The sequence below is a fragment of the Daktulosphaira vitifoliae genome, unplaced genomic scaffold (genome assembly GCF_025091365.1).
Source record: "Daktulosphaira vitifoliae isolate Bord-2020 unplaced genomic scaffold, ASM2509136v1 Scaffold_5, whole genome shotgun sequence".
NCBI classification, from domain to species: Eukaryota; Metazoa; Arthropoda; class Insecta; order Hemiptera; family Phylloxeridae; genus Daktulosphaira; species Daktulosphaira vitifoliae.
The window spans coordinates 31,971,830-31,984,046 of record NW_026099576.1 but is presented as its reverse complement, the minus strand read 5'-3'; the positions used below and the strand labels follow the sequence as shown (position 1 = coordinate 31,984,046).

At 24.3% G+C, this 12,217-nt stretch overlaps 1 protein-coding gene across 1 annotated transcript in view; it reads right to left on the bottom strand.

Annotated features, from left to right (window-relative positions):
* The window catches only part of LOC126907868 (probable multidrug resistance-associated protein lethal(2)03659), a 38,674-nt gene extending 27,156 nt beyond the window's left edge, over window positions 1-11,518 (bottom strand). Inside the window, exons 1-3 of the mRNA XM_050689511.1 lie at window positions 11,375-11,518; window positions 5,666-5,733; window positions 5,483-5,566 (exon numbers count right to left, since the gene is read on the bottom strand). Coding sequence (XP_050545468.1) covers window positions 5,483-5,559 — 77 coding nt within the window. The 5' untranslated portion in view covers window positions 5,560-5,566; window positions 5,666-5,733; window positions 11,375-11,518. The remainder of the gene's footprint in view (window positions 1-5,482; window positions 5,567-5,665; window positions 5,734-11,374) is intronic.
* Between the last annotated feature and the right edge of the window lie 699 nt (window positions 11,519-12,217).

The window sequence follows — 12,217 nt, the reverse complement described above, 5'->3', positions numbered from 1 at the left end:
AATCGAAAATCGAAAATTTTAACACAAAAATAGTGTTTTTTTAACTACGGCAGCCGTTTAAATGTAGAAAAAAAAGTGTCGGGACAAATTTTTTTTTTTCATTTTATAGTACATAAAATAAGCTTTAATTTGATATATGTTTGAAGGACGCAGTATTTCCGGAACATTTTCAAAAATTAAGTTGAAAAAGTTAATTTTTGTAAAAAAGTTGCTATTTTAAATCTCCCCTAATGAGCATGTTAAGTGATAGATTTTCAAAAAAAATGATATCAAATAAAAAGTAAATATCTAAGGTTTTAGTATAAAAATAAATTATGTTGTTTTGTTGATTTTTCAAAAAGTTATGGAAGTTTTAAGAAAAAAAAGTGAAAAAATTTCGAAAATTAGCGATTTTTAAATTTGTAATTTTTTTGGATATTTCCCCCATTTGCGGGGAACGAGGGAATTTTTTTCAATTTTTAAGGGTAATGTCTTCAACTAGATACGATTTGTGATCTTTTGACGTATTTTTGAAAGAAATCGGTCCAGTGAGAGCTGAGAAAAAGTGGCAACAGACATAAAAAAAAAAAAAAAAACATCATAGTAAAATTAATACCTTCTCCGCTTCGCATCGAAGCTAAAAATTAATAGAAAATATCTGTGCATATAACAAAAATATATATATGAGCTAAAATGAGCCCATACCCTTATTCAAAACATACGCATTGACGAATAATTTTTCCGGACTTATGACAGAGTATTTTCGTTGAAAAAAATTGTTTTGAAAATTGAAGTACGCTAAGTAATTTTTGCAGAAAAATGTTTTTTCCTTGTTGTATATTAAGATGTGTACATATATTGGCATACAGAAAAATCGTTATGTTTCGATAAATTTTAATGAATTTCAAATCCACGTAACGGCTACAGTTTTGGTTGGATCTCGAACTTTTGGTGCTTTTTCGGCACATGCTGATTATCATGATAAAGTAAACGCTCATTTCAACCAGGGTTTTTTGATTTAGAACCTGAAATTTTGACCAGGCTTGTTTAGAGACATTTCAGAAATACCCTAAAAATATTAAAATCCGTGGGTTTTTTAACAGATTATTTTTTTTTTTTTACATTTGACACTCAATAGTTTTTAAAAACCATTTTGTGTGTGCGCATTGAAATTATTACAATGAGCTCACACACACACATATATATACATATAAAAAATTATTTTATGTCTCCATACAATAATTATATGCTATTGATATAGTCATTGACGACTTGTCGTCGTGCACTGTATAATGCAATTGTTCAGAATTCATTTTTTAGTTGTACTGTTGATTTAAGTTTACAATGGGCAAGAATAGTGGGTTATATACACTCAGCAGAGTGGGATTGCCGCATAATAGTGACAATTATAGATGATATATCAGAGTGATTAACATGATAATTTTAAAATTTAACTCAAATTTAAATGCTTGTTAAATTATTTTCTTAATTAAAAATGGTTTTTTTTTGTTTTTTTAATAATGAAGTACACTTCAAGAATTTTAATTTGACATAGGTTAGAATAAAGTAGACATATTCAAAAATTGCAAATATAATTTATTTTATTTTGACGGCCAATTTCTCATAATAAAACAAGAGAAACAGATTTTTTTTTAAATTATAATACATTAAAAAAAACTTTGATTTTATATAAGTCTGAAAAACGCAAAACCTTCCGGAACGTTTTGAAAATTCTAGCTAAAAAGAAATTTTTTTAATACGTTGGTGGTATCTTTCAAACTCTATTTGTACTTAGGTTATTTATTGAATTTTCTCAAATATCATACCAAAAGCAGTTTATTATTTCTAATATACTCTATTAAAATTTCATTAGGATCATCATTATTATAAATAAAATATAATTGTTATAAATCATAGAAAAAAAAATTGGCATTATATTGTTTAAATAAGAGATTAATGTGAAGGTAGCAAGGGCCGTTGATTTAGGGTTTATTGTATGGACAATTTTTCATGAAAAGTATATTAAATTTCTATTCGTGATAAATAGAGGCGCCAATTAGTTGATTATTTTTAAATATACATTTTTAATACACATTTCTATTTTATTTTTTTGTAATCATATAATAAGACATTAAGATATTAAGTTAATGGATATGTTTTTCTAATCACCTATATTATTTTTGGGTTCTAAAAGTATCGTATATTTAGTCTAAACTTTTAAAGTAAAATTAGTTTATTAGAGTTTAACATAAATATGAAATTCTGAATTCAATATTAACTATAGAGTAATGATTTAAAATAAGACAATGTTATACTCATATTTTTCTCAAGTTTCATTAGCATCTAATAATAATTAGATGCAACTAAAAAAAAATATTGAACAGTATTATATTCTTATAAATAAAAACAAATTTAATTTATAATATTTTAAATTCTTATATTACAGTTACACATTATAGTCTACAACTTCATAACACAATTTTATTAGTATTGTTGATATCAAAGAGATAACATTAAATTGAAATTTTATTATATTATAGTGATGACTTCGTTACATTATATCAACCGTCTACTTATTACATTTTACTATTGACCCTTTTAAAAATTTTAATAATTAAATGTTTACTACATTTTTGTTATACTGATCCTGAAGTAATACTCTTTTTGTAAAATACTTATCGTGTCCGGATACTCCTAGCAGAATCTGTGATCTACTTATAAGAATGGTTCAAAAAGCTTATCGCGACGTAGGGACCCAAGTATATAGTAAACCTACTTCATAATAATTTTATTAAATTCGGACCCTATTACGTCTAATAATTTTTATTTATAACTATTAATAGTAATAAATAATTCTATTAATCAATTAAGGATATTAGTAATGAATGTAGGACTGCACTACAAATATTATACAAGCTAAAGAAGTCTACATTATATGCAATATTTGACACTTCAAAGAAAGTTAACAAACTTGAGTTTCTTATCTCGTTAAGAAAATTAACTTAAGTAAAAATAGTTTTTAAAGAATCATTTTCTTAATATTGTATATACCTTTATTGTGAAAAGTTATATTTTACCTTATTAAAAAGTTTAACCAACTTTCCCTAAAAATTTCTATGAATCAAAAAAAACATTCATAATAACTGTAGTTTTCAAAATTTAAAATAGACTATTAATGAAACATTATTTTTTTTAGTACAACCAAACTCTTCGATGATTCCGATGTATAAGTAGTGCTGTAGTTTATATACATAAGTGCATAAATTGAAATACCGGTTTAAACCTGTTTTCAAACTATTACACGATTACATAATATTTTGTAAACGCTTTACCATCATTAACACAATAGTTAGACTACGATTTACTTGAAGTGAATGAAATATAAAATTTGAAAAGATATAATTTTAATACTTAAAAGTTAATAAAAATAAATAATTAATCTTCATAAACAATTTTTGAGGCATCAAAATAATATTACCAAAAAATACATTAGACACGACATTAAAAAAATTTACTTCTTCCAAACTTTTATGAAGGAATTCTTAAAAATCATGAAATTTAATTTAAAAAATGATGATATTTTACTTAAGAGTCAACCTAATCCTTTTATAATTAGTGACGAAATCAACTGAGTTTTTCGGTTTTTATAAAACTGATCTAATAGTTTTCATATTATTTTCTTAACAGTTTTTGGTGATGCATAAAAATGTAATAGTCTTGATAGAGGGCTGTAAAATACTGTAGAAAAAATAAATATATATTTTTTGGTTATTATTGAAATTGAAAATGTTATGTTGGTCGGTAATATTGTTATGGATATTAAAATATCCACAGCATATTTACAGTAGCAAATATGTAATATTATAAGTATTACTAAGTCAATACTTAGTAACTAAAATAATTGAAAAAATAATAGTTTTTACAATTTTACCGATTAAGGCACGCGTTTATATATAGATGTTCACTTAGACCGTCTAGGAGGTGATTTTTGAACCAAATAAGTTAACATCATTTTAATGATTTTTATTATGCGTGGAATAAACTGGTGGATTTAAATCTGATTAAGTTAATTAAGTTTAAGTTAATTGAGGGTGTAGTAACAATTATGTGCCGAGTAATAATTATTCGTCGTGCTATAACTTAAATAAGTAAAATATAAATAACAATAATATTATTTTTATCTATTATTATTATTCAGCTAAATATTGTATAGATGGGATGATAAAGAATTATAAATCGGAATAGAGAGTATACTGTTCACTTGAATACTAAATTATATTGGGTACGGAATGAATTAGAGGCGCCGAGCAAATAAGTGCCAAAATATAAAATGTACTGTAATATAGGTTTCCAAACTGTACTTTAGTACACTAAAGTATAGTGTAAGTAATTAGAAATATACATTCTAAGACTATAATTATAATATAAAGTTTTAAATACATTTTAACCGTTGGTAATTTAACAGTGTTAACTACGTTGCTTCAATTTTTAATATAATTTTGTTAAAGTATCCTACACAAATATAGTTGCAACTTTCATAAATTCCTGAGTTAATACTACATTAATTTATAAATAACATAATAGTTATTTTTTTGTACAACTATCATTTAAAAATAATTATTATTTTCTGATTTAACTAATTTTAATTAGAAAAAGTTAGGTACCTAATTACTCTCCTATACGTTTATTATAAACTTTATATTAATAAATCTTGTCCATAAATGTACTTTCTTTATATTTATTGGTACCCATAGGAGGAATCTAAAGAAATTTTAAAGGAGCTCATTTTAATTTTGGAAAGCTTACTCTTTTTTATAAATTTTCTTTATATAATATAATATTTAATTTTCAAGATTTTTTTATTTTTTGTGGGGCCTTAACCCTCCTCCCAAACTTTACGCATGATAGTATCATTATATTTACCACTTAGTATTAGGATAATATTTTAAACTAATGATTTAAAAAATGTACTTTTTAATGTTCTATTTTTAAATCAAAATAGACCTAAATATTAGTAAGTATCCATACATATAAATTTAAAAAGTTTAAATATTTCATGTTATAATTTAAGTAGGTGAAAAACCGTTAAAATTTAATCATTAAAACGAAATATTTTAAAATATTTCATTTAGGGGGGTTTAAGACCTCATAAAAAAACGAGAAAATTAAATACTCTATGTGCAGCGTTCCCACTACATGACGTGACCTCAATGTGTGCATTTTAATTTTAAAAACATAAAACATATTAATTGTAAAACGATTAAATAGTGATAATTTTAAAATCAATTATAATTTAACATTATATTATATTTAAACCTTAAACGAAAAAATTTATTTTAATCCGAGCTGTGACTAAGTATTAATAAGAACTTCAGCGTGTGCAGTGTTTTAAACTGCTAGAGTGGAAAAGAAATAATCTACACATATCTATAGATTAGAGTACTAATAGTTATATTTTAAAAATATAATACCTAAAAAATTTAACAAAGATATACATAGTTACCCAAAAGTAAGGACTTCGAAAATATTGGCTCGAGCTCTTGGATGTGGAGGTCGTTCCTTCTTTTGACTTCCATCCATATTATATCTAGAATATAATTAAAGTACTATAAAAATATTCGTATAGTTTAATTAATTATATATAATATAATGACTTATATTATAATTAACTTAAATGATAACAAACCTAAAAATATCCAATTATATTGTTATTAAACTGTTTATTTTTAACTAGTAGCGTGTTGGGTTCTTATTCTGTAAAAAATGTTTGTATCTGTTAGTTATAAAATGAAATAGCTTATTCTTTAAAAGTCAACAGTGTAATTAAAAAATGATATTCGTATTATTAGAAAATATAAATCTTAAAAATTTATATTAATTATATTTTTTATTATTATTATTATTTTAAATAATATTCATATTTAAGAAGTTATTTTAGTATAATAAAGTAATAATTACTTTATTATACTAAAATAATTTTTTATATTATATAATAAATAATATATAACAAGAGGAAATCCTTGAAATATTCTTCAGTTAAGGAACAAAAATAACAACTTCCACAATTAAGAGTAAAAACGTATTTACTAATAAGTAATATATAAAAATAAGTGTTTATAAGAGAGGGATAAAAAAATGTTTTTATTATCAGGCTTATAAATTTTTTTGTTAAAGTTTTTTAATTAATAAAAAATTCGATATATAAAATTGTTCCAGGGCTTATAAAAATGTAAACCATATTATCATATGCTGACTACAAGGTTGATCGATTTAACATTAAAAAAGTTTAGATACATAATTCTAATTACAGTACATTCTAATAGAAATAATATGATGTAACATTGATGTTTAAAGTCTTATGGAAATTTTCAAAAAGCATAAAATTTAATTTGACTGAGAAATAACGAATTTCCTACAAATATACCTACATATCCTTGTATATTTATTTAGTTATTTATATATTACATGATTGGTTAATACTAAATTAACCAAACATGTAATATACTTACTATGTTCAGTAAAGCGGCCCCTACACGGTCAATAATACTGAATCAATTAAATTGTGTCAATATTTTGTGCAATATTTATTTGCCCTAAACCTCTCAATATTATTATCCAATATTCAATTGAAAAATATTCATTACCTATGTAACCTATCATCATAGGCGTATATTTAATGCGTGTTTACAAAGGCGTAGTGGCATCTACCATCAATTTATGTGATACTATAAAATACCACTGTATTAAAAATTAATTTAACCGATAACCCATAACCACTATTGCGTAATTTTTTACAATATCACATGTTAACGTACAATAATATTAAGTATTGTGCAATAAATTTCCAACCCTGTTTGATTTCTTCAATATATTGTACAATCCTTCAATATCTATACTAAACTTTCAATAATATTGCGCAATATCAATTATTGTTCAATATTATTGATTGTGTAGGTGCCGCTTAAGTAAGGAATCAGGTCAGTTCTTACAAACAATGAGAACAATAAAAACCCGTTTCCTTGCATATTGAACACCCCTATATATTCCCAAAAATGAGTCTATTCTCTTATTCGAAACATGCATGTGGACTTAAAAATAAAATAAATCGTAGAACGGTAATAAGAAAAATGACATGTTCAAAATCGGAACACTCTAAGTAATTTTCCCTGAAAAGCGTTTCTTTCCTTGTTATATTATATAATAACATTATGATTTTCTATATTATAAAGATACTTTACGTATGTCTTTGGCGAGTAGCGTCATTTAAGAAAGCATTTGATGAGCATTTGCCTATATAAGATAAAACATGATAAAGACAATTTGTAGAAACCGTTTAAGTAAACAGTTATATTATCAACAAGTTGAATAATAAAAAACCCAGCACAGGGGGGTCGCGGCACAGTGGTGACGTGGTATAGATGGATCAAGTATAATGATATCTGACAGTGATTAAAATCACTATAAAAAAAAAACGCTTCGATGCAAATCTTTAGATACTGTTTAATTTTAAAAAATTGGTGGACTATTCCAAAAGCTACATTATCTGCTAGTTCATTATTAATATCCTAATTAAGATAAAGTATGTAGAATGAAAAAGGGATTATTAAAAAATATTATTTCTCATAAAAAAATAATGTTGATCCATACACTTTTCAATATGTCATAGCATTATAAAGTTAAAAATGTAAAAAATAAAATCGAGAATTTTCACACAATAATAGCATTCGGTAGCCATTTTCACCGTGAAGATAAAATAAAGTCCGAAATTTTTTTTTCGCATAATAAAGTAAATTACATTAGCTTTAATTTAAGATATATATAAAAGTGTCAGACTTTCCGGAACACTTTCAAAATTTAAGTTGAAAAAGTTAATTTTTTGTGAAAAAGTTGTCATTTTAAATCCCCCCCTGTGGGCAGGTAAAGGGTCAGATATAAAAAAAATATATACCAAATGATAGGTAAAGACATCATGCATCTATAAAAAAAAAATTATATTGATCCATACATCTTTCAAAAAGTTATAGCATTATAAAGTTAAAAATATAAAAAAGAATTTTTTTACAAAAATCGTATTTTTTTTATAAACTTTGATGTCTGTTTTCACCATGAAGATAAAATAAAGTCCGAAATTTTTTTTTTCCATAATAAAGTATATTACATTAGCTTTAATTTAAGATATATATAAAAGTGTCAGACTTTCCGGAACACTTTCAAAATTTAAGTTGAAAAAGTTCTACTTCTACATGCATTTTTTAGATTTGAACCCCCTCGTATATAGGGAAATGGTCCGATTTAAAAAAACAGTATGTCAAATGAAAGATGTATATAAATACTACTCTTCATGAAAAAATTGTACTGATCCATACATTTTTCAAGAAGTTATAGCATAATAAAGTTCAAAATGTAAAATACAAAATCGAAAATTTTCACACAAAAATAGCATTCGGTAGCCGTTTTCACCATGAAGATAAAATAAAGTCCGAAATTTTTTTTTCGCATAATAAAGAACATTACATTAGCTTTAATTTATGATATATATAAAAGTGTCAACCTTCCGGAACATTTTCAAAAGTTAAGTTGAAAAAGTAAATTTTTTGTGAAAAAGTTGTCATTTTAAATCCCCTCTTATGGGCAGGTTAAGGGTTAAATTTATGAAAAAAATATACCAAATGAAAGGTAATGATATTATACATCTATATAAAAAAGAATTATATTGATATGTTTATTTTTGAAAAAGTTATGGCACTTTTAACTAAAAAAAATTGAAAAAATTTCGAAAATTAGCGATTTTTAAATTCGTAATTTTTTTGGAGGTTTCCCCCATTTTCGAGGAACGAGGGAATTTTTTTCAATTTTTGAGGGTAATGTCTTCGACTAGATACAATTTGTGATCTTTTGACGTATCATTGAAAGAAATCGGTTCGGTGAGAGCTGAGAAAAAGTGGTAATAGACAAAAAAAAAAAAAAATAAACACATCTTAGAAAAACCAATACCTTTTCAGCTTCGCATCGAAGCTAAAAAAGGAATTAATAAAAAGTATCATTTAACCGAGTACTAGACCAAAAACTTATTAAAAATAAAAAATATGTTTTTTTAGTTTCCTCAATATCGGCAACTAAGTATTTAACGGGTTTATAAAATAATCGATTAAAAATAATAATTTTTTAACTACTAGTTTTGCCTTAAGCTATCGTCAGATTACTGTACAATATATATAAAAAATCTTTCAAGGTAAACCAAAAATATAATTTTTGAAACAGGACAAAAAGGTAAAAATAGATAAATGTAAAATTTAGTTTTACATAAATTGGTAAACATTATTTTAATTATATTAAAAAAAATTCAGCACTGGGGGATCGCGGCACAGTGATGACGTGGCATAGCTGCATCAATTATAATGATATCTGACGGTGATTAAAATCACTATAAAAAAAAACGCTTCGATGCAAATCTTAAGATAGTGATTAATTTTAAAAAATTGGTGGATTATTCCAAAAGCTACATGATCTGCTAGTTCCTTATTAATATCCTGATTAAGATAAAGTATGTCGAATGAAATAGGGATTATTAAAAAATATTATTTCTCATAAAAAAATTGTGTTGATCCATACACTTTTCAGTAATTTATAGCATTATAAAGTTAAATATATAAAATATAAAATCGAGAATTTTCACACAAAAATAGTATTTGATAGCCATTTTCACCACGAAGACAAGTCCAGAGGTCAAATTTTTTTTTCCATATTAAAGTACATTACATTAGCTTTAATTTAAGATATACATAAAAGTGTCAGACCTTCCGGAACACTTTCAAAAATTAAATTGAAAAAGTTGTCATTTTAAATCCCCCCCTGTGGGCATGTTTAGGGTCAAATTTATAAAAAAAATATATCAAATGGTAGGTAAATACATTAAGCATCTATAAAAAAAAAATTATATTAATTTGGTTATTTTTTAAAAAGTTATGGCAATTTTAAATAAAAAAAAATTGAAAAAATTAATCAACTTTTTTTAATTGAAATATATATATGAAGAGTGAATGTGTTAAACGTTCTATGTGCCAAAAACATATTTGTTCAGAAAATACAAAAAACAATGGTAACATGGGCATGTCTCACATATCGAACACCATCTATGAATGCAATTTTGTACAAGTAAAAAATTTAATTGACATTTGAAACACATACAAGATTGTGGCCTTAGGCACATAGAACATAAATCAGAAATAAAACAATTTTTCACTTTTTTGGCACATAGAACGTTTGACACATTCACTCTTCATATATTCAACTATTTTATAAAATAATACAATTAAGAAAATTACTACAACTTATTTTCAGACGTTATTTCATTTTAATGCCTAGGCGGAATGAAAAGTGAAACTGAGAAATGTCTATTGATAAAAATAATAGCTCCCACTCCACACCTTCAGTCTCTACTCAAAATTGTTAATAATTTCTGAAATTTCGGTCCAAAAGTTGTATTTTCTTAATTAAATTATTTTTTTTTTATAAATTAGTAAAAATGTGTATATTTCCATTGAAAGAGATGATACCCCTAAAACGCATATGGGATGATTAAAATAAATAAATAAATAATGGATAAATCAAAAATTGTATGTAACTAAAAATTAAAAATAATAAAAAAAATACCAAAATTGTTATTACTTTACGAGGTCATCTTAATAAAGTAATAACAATTTTATTCATAATTCACGGATTTCCCAGTATAATATTGGTTATTACTAATCAAAATTTTCTAATTTTATTTTTTCCACTATAAAAATTGTATTAATTTTTTACTTGAGAAATTAATTTTTATGATAATTAAGTTTTAATTTGTTGACTATCTATGAAACATTACGCGTTTTGTTAACTACTCATCTATCTATCTATCTTAAAATCCAATTAATGTTTAAGAAAGTAATAGATTTAATAGATTTCTAATAATCTTGAATTTTTAATTTTAATAATCAATAGTCAATAGTAAAAAGTATTGTAGAAATTTTTTCCAATTTTAAAATTACATATTCGGAAATTTAATGATTAAATCAATTTAAATTTGTAATTTCCAATTTAATAGTAACTGAGATTAGTTAAAAATATATACATAAAATGTCCATAAAGTATATCTACAGTACAAGGAAAATCCAGTTTTTTACCATTATTGTCAGTGAATTGGTCAAATATAGATTTTTAATATTACAAGTAGAAATAGACTTGAACCTTAGTTATTTCTACAGAAATTACTTCAGCCATCACGAAAAAAAATGTGGAATCATCTAGTTTAAATTACATATAAGGTTTTAATATTTTTACCATACACAATACATTTTATTAAACATTGCACTAACATCTTTTATATTTAATCGAATCAAAATTTAAAAAAACTTACCTTAAATTTTTTAATATTTCTAGATTTTATGGCTTTATAATGTATTATTCTTAATTTTTTTTATCCTATGTATTCAAACACAAATATAACATCAGATTTCTTCATTATCACTAACACAGGTATGTAAAATCTATTAGAAATATTAATGACTTCAGATAAACGGCATATAACAACGTTGCTTCAACGGACTAGCACTCAATAATGATATTTAACAACTGACTAGACAAGTAAATGTTTGTCTAGAAAACTCAAGTCACTAGGTGACGGCAAACCAGTTATCAGTGGTAGTATCCCTCACCTTCTTTACATAACTTAAAATTAATAAACTGTTGTGTCACCTAAAACTATGATCTTTATATAATTATAGTATATCTGTGTTATGATACCTCATTCTATATGATAGCGTTTATATTTATGTTTTTTTAATGTTAATTTTTTATATAGAACATCAAAGAAATGATTGAAGAGCCATGATCAATGATGAATAAACTAAACTAAACGCAACGACTGACTTCAGTGTTTTTTTGGATTCATAGATAAATTGTATTCCAAATAAAATTTACTTGATTAAGTTTTTTTTTTTTTTTTAATTTAATTTTTTTAAATCTGATATTTTTACAGTTAACAATTTAATAGTTATGTTATGTTTGTTTAATAAATGGCATATTTTAAGTTTGATATTCAAATTTCATATTTCAAAAATTGTATACATTTTTTTTTCAATGTAAAATTCTTTATTTGGATCAAAATGTTACCTTTTGAATATTTTTAATGGGTTTTTATATTCTAACTAATTAACTAGTTAAATTTTTAAAATCTAATTTCAGCATAGCATTCTACTAT